The 14,267-nt window shown below is 40.7% G+C and overlaps 1 protein-coding gene across 1 annotated transcript; it reads right to left on the bottom strand.

Moving 5' to 3' along the window:
• Positions 1 to 1,101: 1,101 nt before the first annotated feature.
• Positions 1,102 to 13,879, bottom strand: LOC118160716 (lymphotactin-like). The gene is made up of 4 exons (XM_035315647.1): positions 13,773 to 13,879; positions 5,212 to 5,293; positions 2,592 to 2,709; positions 1,102 to 1,925 (listed from the first exon to the last, which is right to left on the bottom strand). Exons 2-4 carry the CDS (start codon positions 5,279 to 5,281, stop codon positions 1,820 to 1,822), a joined length of 294 nt encoding a protein of 97 aa, XP_035171538.1. The 5' UTR covers positions 5,282 to 5,293; positions 13,773 to 13,879; the 3' UTR covers positions 1,102 to 1,819.
• Between the last annotated feature and the right edge of the window lie 388 nt (positions 13,880 to 14,267).

Genomic DNA, 14,267 nt, shown 5'->3' with positions numbered 1-14,267 from the left:
TGTAAATTGCCGTATTCCAGAAACCTCTCAGTGTTTCTTTCTACCTTTGGAACTCTTTTTAGCAAGATTGTTGTAGCATCTATTTTTTTTTTTCTAGTGTAGCTGTTGACAATTTCAGCAAGAAGGTGTTGCTCCACATAATGGAGGCTCATCAGCCTGTCTTGGCTTGTAGGGCAACATATACAGCCATCCTTCGCTTCCATGCCTGAGCAGTAGCACTGCCTTAAAACCTTCTCTCTTGGATAATGAAAACTAAATGAGTTTCCCTCTGCAAGACTAAGCCGTGATAGAACATGAGTCCCAAGAGACAAATTTGGCCTGCAGATTTGACCAGGGCAGGGAACTGTAAAGACTTTCTTTTAGAGGAATATGATCTTATTTCTGTAGGATAGTTTGGAAGTGTTATCATTTCACATGCATCACCAAGATGTTGTCTGTAATAAAAGTCCACATTTTAGATAGTGCTGGCTACATACATGTGGGTAGTACAAGAGGAGGTTTATTCCTGGAGTACCTGTGCCTATATGTCTCCTCCACCCCTCAAGTTCCCCAAACACAAGGAGTTGTCTCTTTATTGAGAGCTCTTCTGTATCTACTTCTGATAATGTGACAGGCTTCACACATCCCTAGGGTGACAGACAGTACCTAAACTTTTGAAGAAAGATTGTCTGAACTGAGGGGTTTGACCATTGAATATGGTGTATTTCAGCCCAGCATCTGATTGTTTGATGACAATCTGAGTCATGAGCTGGGAGTAGTGTCAGCTCTAGCTGGTTTGCCCGAAAGGTCTCAGATTTGTGCTGTCATCTTAGTACCTGTTTCGATAGTCTTCATCTGTATTATGTGCAAGCAGACATGTACCATTTGGTTCCAGGCTCACAGTAGCTTTATTAAAATCCAAAACTTACTATTAGTAGAATTTATCAAATTTGAAAATGTAAGAGACATTTACATATGTGAATTCCCTGCCCGAGAGAACAAAGTATGATTTTGTGAAGTAAAGACTTCAGCTGTGGTTTGTTCTTGCTTATTCAAAGAAAAACAAAGGGGAAAACCAAAACAAAATATCTTCAATATATATATATATATATATATATATTTAATTCTGTCCCAAATGAAGGTGAAAGGAACTTCACAGAAGTCAGTGAGTAGGATAAGTCTTCCAAAGTACAAGTCTGAATAGGGTTGCTTTCTTAAAGTTATCCTGAATTACCCCAGGTCATCCCTTGGTGAGCATATCCATACATCACATGGGCCTGAGACTAAAGTCAAAGCTAATAGTGTAATACGACATATAAAAATAGAAGGCCCGAAGATCCCCCTCTTAAATACTGCACTGATCAGGCAATAGCCTGAAGCATGATGTTATCTTTCTTACAGTTTATATAGGTATGAGTAACCACACAATTATATAGAACCTCTTGAAACCCAGCACTCAATGCAGAACGTTGAGCTCCATCATCACGGAAGTCTATACTTATCCATCTCTGTGAGAGGTAATCTATTCTATAGCATGTGAAACAATCTGCTGTTCACCCTTGAATGGGTCAGGTCAGCAAGGATGAGGAGATGCCTACATTCAGTTGTAAATAAATACTGACAAGCATTTCAGAAAATAAACAGTATAACAGAGTCCAGCTATAAAATTAAGTCAGCAGATATTCAGCCAGTGATGAATAGATTCTGATGAGTTCATGTTTGTTCAGAGAATTTATTGCCAACAAGGACTACAAGCAGATACTAAGGCTTTCTTCCCTGGTATGTGCAGCACTGATGATGATTCCATTTTGTTGGTCTTAGATGCTTGCCTAGGACAGGATTATTTTCTTTTGGCGGTACGTTTTTGGTCTATTCTCTTCATAGCAACCTGCACCCATTTCTGATCAGGGTGTACACAGATCTTGATACCTTTTGTGGTGATAAACCTGCAGGAAGGAAAAGTCAGACAGCAATTAAATTCTGGTCTACAAAGCCAGGCTTGAAGTGCTACTTTTATGCAGAGCATGAGGACCTGTATGGTAAAACCATATCACATGCTTGAGTTTGTAGTAGTTACTTGGTACAACAGTGCTTAATAACATCAGTTCCATAGCCGTGGCATAGGTATGTATGTAGCATATATGGTCATATGCATGTATAGTGATATTCAATTAAGAAAAAGGAGCAGGTCCCAGATTTGATTAAAAAGCATGTGCTTAAGAGGTCAAGAGACCAAACGTCTCCTAGCAGAAGTCATAGTTAACACAAACTCTTTCACATGATCTTTCCCCTTGGCTTTGTGTATTGGGCTTCTGGCTTTACCCTACCCCCTGAGATTTCTTCAACTTTCTGGGCAGAAAGATGTAGCTGTTCAGTGAGACTTCTACCAGCATTCGTGAGCAACATGTGTTCAGGCTCTCCAGGATCTCCCCTTTGTCTCCCTCACCCCCTCAGTTGCCGATTTACTGTTTCATGTGGGAACTGGAAGAGTGACCTGAACTAGCCTGATTTAGCAAGTTGGGCTTTGAAGTGTCTTCTGATGCCATTTCCCTTTTGATGGTAGCTTCTTTGCATAAATGGGTCTGAAGGTGGACACTGTACCAGATACTTACATGACAGCATTTAATGGAACTTGTTGCTTTTCATAGTTGACAAGCTGTCTGATGTCCAGTTTCTGTGTAGATAGAGTTACACAAGCAAATTTGCGCATTGGTTGACTTCCAACACTTCCTATAAGGGGAAAGGTAGACAGAGACAAAGCTGGTCAGTACTATATTCACATTTAACCATAAAAACTGCTTTTAAATTACAAACTCCAGATGATTCCCAGCTATGGTTAGATCTGGGGTGTCTCATGAGATGTGCAGCCAGAATACTAATTATACAAAAGACCTCAAGGTGTGTTTTGTGAGACTGTCTCTGAAGTTTCATTGTTATCATCTGCGTATAAGTTCCTATATAGAGTAATGCACCTTCACTAGGTAGATTTCAAAATGTTATTTAAATGTGGATCAATATAATTGCCCCTACTTTCCACACAAAGGAAAGGAAAGCAAGGCTACTTGTCTCATTGGGCATCCAAAACTAGCCTAAAAAACAACAACAACAACAACAACCACTCGAAATATAGATTTAACTGGCAGGATGCCTAGTATTTGCATACTCTTGCTACAAGTCTAGTGTTATGGGTAGTGGAGTGCTACCTAATCCTATATTTTCTCCATCGTTTAGATATGTTTCAAGGAAATGCAATGGAAATTATTAAGGAGGCATCATCAATATAAAATTCTTTGTGCAACTGTCATGTTGCATAGTAATAATGAAAAATGGCAGCTTGTTTAAGTGAGTTGGAGTGTACGTATATATTACTGGAAGCCTTTGCTTGATAATTTGTTTTCCCCCACTCTTCAAAGATAGGTTTGGAAAGACGCGATGAGAACAAACAGAATGCTGCTGTACTCTGAGGTTTATTTTAGAGAAATGTATAGAGAAAATGCCTTGAAGTCCAAGAGCTGTTCAGCTTACAGTTTGCTAAGTATAAAACCTGCTTCACATAATCTCATTATCTGAGAGTATTTCTTTGTTTGAAGCACTTGCAATAGCTGAAGTAAATGCACTTCAGCTTCTGGCAAAGCTGTGGCATGGCCAGTGCATGGGTACTGGCAGAGTTGCTAATTCTTGGGATTTTCATTGCCTGAAGGAATATCTCTTCTGAACTTGTATTAGTCATGTGCAATGCCATATATTTTCTTGAGATTCAGTTTAAGTACTGCATCGCTCGAATTCTTTTTTCAAAATGTGATGGTAAAGAGTTCAAAGAGATCAAACAATCCTTAGTATCCCTGAAAATACTCTCTTCTACTAAGCCATTTCCAGGAAATGCACACAAAGAATACCAACAGACTTTCTGTAAATCTGGGAACAAGACCAAAGTTTTCCCTGGCACAAAATCTGGACCTGTAACTACCCCTTTTTTCCCATTCTTCTCCTCTCCTTTGTCATTCCTCCTTCTAATCCTTTTTCTACCCCTTGCACACCATCCCAACATAACATTTCAGAGTGGATAATATTTATGACAAATAAGGCATCCTGGAGCATGCCTGCCCTGGAGCATCCTGGAGCATGTACTGCCCTGGAGCATCCTGGGCAGTACAAACAGCCAGTCTGAGGTACTAAGAAACATGGTGCTGAGATGGACAGCAGTAGCACTAGTCAATCTGTGAGAACATAGCATGATCCAGCTCTAGGGGTACTAAGGCAAAGTACTCAGCACGTAGCTACATAATCTTATGAATGCTTAGCAGGTCTTACTTTGGTTTTGGTGTGGTTTTGTGAAGATGCCTTTTCTGGGTGTTTATATCTGCATGTTTTTGTGGGTTTGCGTAGGGCTTGCATATGAGTGTTTTCTGTGATTTTTATCAGCTTGTTTGCATAAAGCTGATTGTAAGTGTACGTGTTTGTGTGTATGTTCTACATGTAGGTCTTCTACAAGATGCGCGTGGCTTAATCTGAAAGTCATATACGTCACTATAATACAACCCTCTTGGAACATGGCTAACAAACATAGTTCATTTCAGTGCTCATAAATGTTCTTAAACAATATATTAAATTGTATGAAATCAGGAAAAGAGAGGAAACCTTGTATAGATCCCTTGCTTTCCCTTACACTTTTCGTTCTTAGTTTGCCTGCCTGTATCCACAATATTTGTCTAAAAACAAGCACAAAGGTAATACGCACTACAGAACTGGAAGAACTTCTAACAACTGGGGACATTCAGTTGATAAAGGCTTTATGGTTTGAGAAGGACACATTAAAAAAAAAAAAAAAACGTAGCATAACTATTAGAAGGAAAAGAATAAATCTGAAGCTGATTCAAGAAATAACGTATAAAAATGCTTTTAATGCATATGGCATCAGTGAGATTAAAAGATGTCGCATCTTCAAGCTTTCACAATTTTGAGAGATAATAAGGCACAAAAACCCTTTAAGTGTACTAAGGCATAGAAATTCTCTTTGCCTTAAGGCAGAAGCCAAGCACTAATTGGTAAGACATCAGATGAGTTCTCCCATAAATTCCCTCATGCTATAGCTGCCTTTCTTGTAGTTCTGATCTTGGTTTCTTGCAAGCGTGACTTTATGAATCAGCTCTGAGAATGAATCCTGCCTGAATGTGACAGCCCACTAGTACAACGTGGAACAATTCCTGTCTTTCTCTTAGGTTATAAACTTACCTTTTGCTGTGTGCATGGTGAAGACACCAAGCCAGAAGATGACCAGGATGACTGCAGTAGGGAGCTTCATTGCTGGTGGCTTCTTTGTCAAGACGGAGAAGAAAGTGGTTATTGTGAGCCCCCTTTCACACAGCTTATATATTGTCACTCAGTGGTCAGTCCTTGTGCTCGTTTATTGGGGCGTCATGGTGGGGTTGACTGTTGGTGGAAAAAATTGAGTGGCAGTACTTTTTCTGGTGACAGAACCACCTCCTTTTCCCCACCCATTCTTTACTAGCCCCCCTGTGAAGGCTTTTCCTGCTCAAACCCTGCTGTGGTTGCACTTGCTTCTTTGTTGCAAGTTAGGTTTATTTCAAGCTGCAAAAAGTGAGAGCTCTTGTTCTGTAGTGGAAACCTTTAATAAGTTTTCCTGTCCTTTCACACCTCGAGTTACAGAGTTGCAGCTAAGTCCCACCACAGAAGTACAGAGTAACATTCAGAGTTACCTCTTTGACCAATGGACCCCTTGAAAGGGGAGTTGTGAGCTAATGGATGATGGAAACAGGAAAAAAATGGCATTTTCTGTAGTAGCTATAGATTATTGGTCACTTGAACGTGCAACTTAACATGTAGCTTTCACAGAATCACAGAATGACTGAGGTTGGAAGGGATCTTTGGAGGTCATCTGGTCTGACACCCCTGCTCAGGCAGGGTCTCCTACAGCCAGTTGGCCAGGGCCGTGTCCTAGAGGGCTTTGGAATATCTCCGTGAATGGAGATTCCACACCCAAAAGAGTCCTGATCATGTCAAACATTTAACTTTCACCTGAAAAAAATCAAAATGATACAAACTAGAATCTCTGAGTGCAATCAGATCTAATATGTAGTTATCATCAATTGTGAGGAAAAAAAAAGCCGTGATTTTTTTTTTTTTTTTCCCCAGTACTTAAGATCTGTTTTTTGTAAGTTGCCTACAGATGTACAAAATTAATTCAAATATCTCCTACACCAAAGAGGATCTCATTTGACTTTATACTATCCATAAAAATACGTGCTTGAACACACACACAAAACCACCACCACCACCACATACACACAGAAAATGATCTCCCCATAAGCTTTGGAGTGCTATCAGTCCCATTTCCTATGTGTGGCAGAACTTGTCAAAGCTTCTATTTTCTCTGTGATTTATGGCCAAAGCTGATATCACTAATGTGCTGGGAGAGGAAAACATGCTTCTATTAATAGAGCCAGATTCACTAGCCCTTCTGCTAGTTGTATATAAGTAAAATACTATGGTTTCACAGATAAGAGGTTCATTTTATATATGTATGTTACGGCGTGGTCTCTCTAGTACAAAGAAGGGAGGTTACTGGACTGGTCTGGGTTACTGGACAGCGTTGTTACAAGACAGTGGTTTTGTGTTTTGCACCAGCAAATATTTCCCAAGCAAGTTGTGGAACTCCAGTGAATGCATTTAGCAACACCTGAGCTGGCATCATTGTTTGGAGCCTCTCAGGAGAAATATCCCCTCATGCCCAGTAGAAAAAGCCCTGCTTTGCTAGGCCTACAGCTGGGTCTTGTATGAATAGGTGAGCACTAAGCTGTCTGATGCATGAACCAGTAAGGCAGCGGTATAGAGTAGCTGTCAGTGCAATGCCTGAAGCAAATGGGAATCTGACTTCCAGGCCTCATCTCAGCAGGTTACTTCCAGCTTTTGAAATTTTTTATAACATCAATATAAATTGCTTTACACGGGGAAGTACAGCATGCAGAAGTCACTTCCCAGTGATTGCTCAGGGAAGTTAGATGGAGCTAAGATCTGTAACCCCAGTAATAGTCTGTAGCTCTTACAGTTAGAGAACATGCTACTTGGTTTACTTGTACATATATGCATGTTATTTGTTCCTTGTGGTTTGATTCTTTCATCTTATGTATGACACACAATCTGGAGAAGAGTAGGGGAAAAGTAGACTGTAAGCAGGCATGAGATAGTTGCTGTTTTGTTTGAATGGCTGTTAAATCCACTTGTAATGCCAACATAAGTTAAACTAAATTGGAAAACTAGATGCAGAGTTTTGAAGCTAAAGCTTCAACCCAAAGAACCTAAAGTCCATGTCTAATGCCACACAGGGGAGTAGTTGTACAGACCTTAGCAGTGCTACTGGGAAATTTAATGTTACATCTTTGTCCAAGCACTGCTGAACACTGCCTGAAATAACTCTTTGAATGAGATATTCCAACTTGTTGGTATGTGGCAGATTGGGGATGGAAGATAGCAGCCCTGTCATTGATGAAAGAAGTTTTCTCCCTGTTAGGACAGGAGATGCTCCCCCACTTCTCCTCACTGATACAGTACACGTGTATACTCACTGATATGGTACCCATAGCTTTGAGTAAAAGGGTTGCCAGCTGGATTGAGCATGAGCCAACTCAGAAAAAGTCAGTCCTTCTCACAGAATCTCCTGCAGTTTGTAGGTTGATCCCTGAGGTGGCGTTAGAAAGCCTGTTGCTTCTTCAGTTTTTCACTGTTCTTGATGCAGGGTGGAAAAATTGCCTTGTGGCAGGTTTTTCCTATGTTCATAGTTCTCATTTGCTGTGGTTTCTAGGGCTGTTCTTATGTGAAGCTGCCTTTTGTCTGCCACTTGGCTGACTCTTGTGTGGTTCACTTATCGTAGTATGTTTTGGAAGCGTGCTGGAGTGAACTGATCATTTGCAGCATGTGGTAAAGCCACAGTTGAAATAGATAGTATGATTTTGTAGTTACTTGATTGTATAGTCTGAATTGTGAATAAAGATGATTAACTGGACCATGGTGCTTCCCAAGCTCTTGTCTACATGTCTGCTGCTTTGCGTGCCATGACAACTGCCCTTCTCTGCCATACCTCTTGGTTAACACGTGCCCTCTGCCTACAGGGAGCAGGTGCGTACAGTGGATAGGGCAGGTGTGGGTATGTAGGTGTGTCAGTACCTAACATTTGAAGCCTACTGAACTACAAAAAAAACAAAGGCTTTGACTTTGACTCTCAGGCTTCCTATACAATGTGGGGAGAGAACCAGTCACCTACAGTGTGCCCAAAGCATTAGGAAGTGTCTAGTAAGAAATATGGAAGAGATTGGATTTGGTGCTGTGGGAACAACCTTGCTTCTCATTGGGATCTGCAGCCCTGAGGCCTTTCCTGGAGCGTTGCTCAAGCTGCTCCGCTAGAATGCGGCTGGCAGGATGTGAGGCAGTGGGCACGCTGCTACCTGCGGTCTCTCTTACTCTGTTTAAGTGAGAGCACATGCTCAGGATGATTGACAGCCAGTTTGAAACTTTTCCTCTGCCTAAATATACTTGACCCCCACAGCCTTCATCTCCTTCACAATAAAGTATTTTGGGTTCAAAGTTGTAAGATACTGTCTGACTTTTCAGTATGAAATGATGCATGTTTTGAATAGAACGAGTTAGTAAATATTAAGTGATACGAAGAAGACACTGTACAGCTGGGTCAGACTCTCATGTGGAAGAAGGGAGACGTAAGCTCTAGTCCCTCTTCCAAAGAGTACTGGCTGAAAACATTCACTGCTGACCATGCTTGCTTTGCCAGCAGCTGCAACAATGCAGGTTAAACAGCCCCAGGAGAGCAACAGCAAATTTCTGCTTGAGACACTCGAGGGCTCTTCTAAGCCCTTTTAGCCCCTGGTTCTGTGGACCAGCCTGCCTCTATTTCACAAATAAAGCAACTGGGGTGTAGAGGGGTGAAAGGGGCATGTGAGAGTTATCACGCACAGCAGGACGCAAAGTCAGAGCCTGCTCTGCCAGTACAGCTCCTAACCAACTGATGAATGCAATCATTTTCTTAATATTTTATAAGGTCAGGTCATTTAAACTGAAAATAATTATTGTACATACCCTGTTTTGTGTCAGCAAACCTGCTGAAGGAAAAAGAATATGCATGGAGCAGAATGTTGGGCCTGTTACGAGAATTTCCATACCAGGGTAAAGAGTCTGTAGTATTGCACCTTCTCATACTGTAGTTAGCTTTCAAAGAGATGGGCTAACGTCTTTAGAAATAAGTAAATTATACACTCGTAGAAATGAGCATCTTCAGTGAATATTCTGCAGCCCTTTGAACATGAAGACTATTTTTGTTCTTCCAGGTTACTTGGCTCATGTATTCCAGGCTACATCATCAGCTACTGTGCTTCAGTACATGCATGGTGACCACAGCAGTTGTGGCATTTTGTATCTGATGAACTGCCGCCTGAAATTCATTTGTGTATTCTCTCTCTCTCCATCCTTCCTTCTTAAGGCCTGAAGCTGATGACAAATGTTTGCTCCAGTTTTTAGTTCTTATTCAGCTCATTTAATCTTGACCAACCAACCTACCGTCCGTACAGAAAAATACCCTCTTTCAGGAACATATGTATCTCAAGCTACTGCTTTTAGGGTGGGAGATATTAGCATCAGGAGGTATGTTTTAGTTAACTGCAGATTCAATATACATATGTCTTATGCTGAATGCAGTAAGCAAGTAAGTTAGGTATGATGAATCTGACCCTAATATATTTCGGTGTTGCGTTGTTTCTTAACAGTTGGAGAATTGGTTAAAAAAAATACTGACAAATGACATCCAGTTGTGATTTCCACATGATTGCATGCCCCCTCTTCCCCCCCCCCCCCCCTTTCCTTTATTTGTCATCACGTTTGGTCTCAGATTTTATGCTGATTTCATAGGTATTTCTGGCATTTAATTTCACTTTCTTATTGAAATTGGTTTCAAATTTATGCTGTGCCTTTCCACCAGGTTTAAGTCTTGCTCCATAGTTCAGCACAAGTTGAAGTATTTACTCTTAAACTCACATCAGGATTAATCTCTGCTAAACAGTCCAAATTAGGTGTATAATGAAGACACACTGCAGTCAAAGACCCACTTTGGTACTTACTTTGTTTTTTTCTTGGGTTGTTGCATTGAAGTATAGTCAGGTAACAGCTGATGACAGCATTAGAATTATTTAGGAAGCTTCTGCCACTCACCTGGAAATGGTAATCTGTGTTCAGTCTTTGTCATTCATTGAAAATGGAGTGGAAATAAACACATGGTCAGTGGTCACAGCTCAGAGGCAGTGACTTCTGAACAAATTTGATCAGTTAAACCACATCTTTAATAACTAGTCTGTTTTGTGCTGGTTTTGGCAGAACGCTTCCTTTTGAAATGTAACCATATTAACAATGCTTTCTCTTAATCATATTAGAGATTTTGCTTGTAGGCCATCTGTTTCCAGTACTATGTTGCCACCTTTTCCTTACTCCTGCTAACACGTTCCTCTCCTGATGTAGCATGTGCTCTTAAATAAGAAGTTGTTACAAAATCTTTCCCTCAGGCATCCAACTTGAAGCATTCAGATATGTAAAATTAGACTGAGAATGATTTAGTTTGAAAGGGTCCTTGAACCAACCAAACAAAGACAGCTGAATGCAGTCACACTCCTGGTTTGCTCCTGTTTTAAGTCAGCTTAAATGCATGCTTTCATACAGAAGTCTTTCATTTCTTTCAGCATGTTTATAAATGAGGAGTTCTACAGTCTCCCAAGAGTTTCCAAGAGGAAGTCTCTGATCCACAACTTTGTAACCTTTGTAACCTTGATCTTGTATGTTATAGTTCTTCATGAGGTCCATTCCAGGAAGCTAGCTGAACACCATGCAAAGCTATAGCTGCAGAGAATTGTGAAGGTGACTGTGACTCCTGTTTCAGCATGTACCATATTTAAATACCTTTATAGAATTGTACTATATTTTTCTGGGAATTCGTGGAATATTCTCAGATCATCCTTATAGCTTTTTCTTCCTTTTTTTTTTTTTTTTTCTTCTTCTTCCTTTTCCTTAGTTCTCAAGTAAAACAAACAATGGAGATGATTTTGATTAGCTTTTTTTTTTTTCTAGGCGTGCCTTATCTGTAGGATCAAGGGTGTGGGAACCATGTCTTACTCTGTAAGTCTTCAGGAGAAGAGTTAAAGCTTTTGAGTGAAAAATAAGTATACCTGTCTGACCACAGATATCTATGTCTGTGGACACTGGGGATAAATCTGAACCAATATCATGCTTCTGGGTAAACCTGAGCTTTCCTCAGAAAACTGAAGAAACTCAAATTCTTATGTTTTCTCAGTGGGGACGGTTTCCTCTGCTGTACCTCTCACTCTGGAGAGAGCCACTTGGCCAATTGCTACGAACTCAAATTCCTTTGCTCCGTGATGATCACCACAGAGAATATGTTGAAGAAATAAGATTGCTGGGGAGAAGAGATACAAGAACACAGATCAGTGATACTTGTATGTCTTAATCTCATCTGTTGTGTGTGTAGTATTATTTACAAGAATGCAGGGTTTTTCTTATCACTGTCAGGGAATAATTTTTGTAGTTTGTAACTATTTTAACATTTGGAGTTGAGAGCTATATAAAAAGAACATCACAAACAAAGTGACAGGTTCCTGACAGAAAAACAATAAGCAGAACCAGGACGCTTAGACTCAACTTTCAGTCCCTTATCTGCTAACTCCCCTTGTCTCCACCAAAGAATTATTCTAACTCCTTGGCATGTGTTTTTACCAGCCAAAGAAAACCCTATGTGCTCTCTGCTGTCCTGTGGCTGTCCAGTTCATGTGTGCTGACTGGCCTGCTGCCAAGCAGTGCATGCCCTTATTCTCCTGGCTTTTCCCCATGGTGGAGACAGCATGTTGAGTCTTTCTCTCTGTTCAGAGACTACTCTTTTGCAAAACTTTCAGGGATTTCTTTCTTTTAACATCAGTTGAAATTGGTTAGTGAATTAAAAATAGAGGGAAGGCAGTTGAATACTGAAGAATTATTTTTTGAAAAGGTTGCCTTTTTTTTTTTTTTTTTGCAAAGGTTACCTTTGCAAAGGTTTCTTCTGTTTTTCCCCACATAGGTGATTTCATTTGCTTAAAAAAATAGTTATAAGTGTTTTTAATAACAAAACCTTCATGCAGTCCTATGACAAGCTTGCTAGATATTAATTTGCTGTTATGGCTTCCAGGAGAGGAGGAGAAGAGGAAAAAAACAAAAACAAATGGGAGAAGAAGGTAGGAAGGGATCATTCCAGTACTTTTGCAAGAGAAAATCAGGGGATTTCTTTTTAATGAGGATTTTTTCCTTCCTTCAAAAAGAGTTATAATAGGCATAGCCTTTCGAAGAGGTACTTTTTTAGTTCATCTCTCAGATGAAGCACTGTCACACTTTCTAACCACGCTACTGGTGAGGTGCATTGCCTTTCTTCATGCTGGTTACTATAATCTGACAATTTTGGGCCACATCCTGTTCTATGAAGTGTTAAAATATTTCTTAAAACTGCTCATAGCACTTGACCATCATCTGCTCTACAAAATGAAACTTGGTGCTTGTGCAGTTGTACCATTACACTGATACAGATTGAGAAGTGCTTTCCTTTCATTTGGCTTCCATCTTTCCTTAGCCATTTGCTCAGTGAGCCAGTATCAATGGGAGGGTCACAGTGCAAATGAAGGCTTAAATGACAGGGGTGAGGAAAAAAGAACTCAGCTCACACGGTCCTGCAGCAGACACCTACTCTTGACAATGTTCCGCTCAGAACTTTCTGAAAGAATCCTTGGGGTTTATTCGTTCTCTGGGTTTTTCCCCTCAGCATCACTATGAGTATGAAAGCCTGTGTTAGACAAATGCACCAGTCTATATTATTCACCTGAGCTCACTGCAGTGAGTGATGCAATGTGGGAGGCAAGATGGGAAAATTCCTCCCTGCCGCCCCCCAGATTAGCTTTCATTTAATACTTTGTAATTTCAGAGAGTGTGGCTGTGGCTGTTAAATGCTGTTTCACTTTTCCTTTGCAAACTAATTTTATCTCTCGCTAAGGGCTGCAGAAAACCCCACTGTGTCTATGACAGCAATAAATTAAGAGCTCCCTCCCATGGCTGTCACATTTCTTGCACTTAATTCACATGATTTTGGCATGGCCACAGGCCACTTTATCCCTCTCCTATGGTTCAATGTGGCCCAATGTGCAGCACTCCGCACAATCTAGCCAAACACACCAAACCTGGTGACTGCTCTCACTTTCCTCCCATAAACAAAACCACCCCAAATTAGCCACATGTCCAGGTGGCCAGTAAGGCCACATGCTTGTGCCAGGTCTAGCTTCAGATTATCAGTTTGCTGTATGTTCACTACCTTATTTATTGACCTAGGGTACATTTTTTTTTCCATCGCATATATTACCTTTCTATGAAGTAAGCAGCTATTTTCACAGAATCACAGAAAGGTTCAGGTTGGAAGGGATCTCTGGAGGCCATCGGGTCCAATCCCTCTGCTTAAGCAGGGCCACCTAGAGCAGGCTGCCCAGGCCCTGTTTAATATGTGGAATGAAAAGGCTACCGATTTCATAATATACAGGCATGCGTAGCAATAGATGACCTAATCTCTGCTTGACAGAGCAATTTGTACTTCTGAACTAAGCAGGTATTGATGCAGCCCCAAGCTAGACAGGACCGCTGTCGGCTGTTGGCAGCTAGTTACAAAAATCAAGGACTGCCCTATTTATCCCAGTCTGTATCTTGCTCCAGCTCTTCTTGTTGTCAGTCCACCTGCGAGCTATTTTACCTCCTTTCACCACGTGCAACCAGCAGATTAATTTTGAGCAGTAATAATGTTTTTGCACAGTGTTTCTTTCCTGAGGTTCTCAAAAAGTTCTAAGAATATTAGAAAGTATAACTGGGACCCCTCATTCTAAAAGGGGAAACAGGTCTGGCAGAATAGAGAAGTAGTGCTGTAGCAGTGCACTCAAATGGGCTGTGGAGAGGGTGTTACAGCCACCAGGCACCACTTCTCTTCACTGGAGTCCTCTGCTCTGTCAGGGGATAAGGCTTAGTCAATTAGAAGTAAGATAAGGTCTACAGCCTCAGTCTCAAAGATTTTTGGAAACAATGACTGAAAAATAAGTAGAAGTTGAACTCTTACCTTGAGTTAGTACTATCATTCTTCTGTGGCAATTAGCTATGGTTTTTAAAAGGAGTAACCAGAGAGGGGAGAATGCCTATATTTTGGTCCA

The sequence above is a fragment of the Oxyura jamaicensis genome, chromosome 1 (assembly GCF_011077185.1).
Source record: "Oxyura jamaicensis isolate SHBP4307 breed ruddy duck chromosome 1, BPBGC_Ojam_1.0, whole genome shotgun sequence".
In the NCBI taxonomy this organism is placed as follows: Eukaryota; Metazoa; Chordata; class Aves; order Anseriformes; family Anatidae; genus Oxyura; species Oxyura jamaicensis.
Note: the sequence above shows the minus strand (reverse complement) of the source record. Positions and strands in the feature narration are given on the sequence as shown.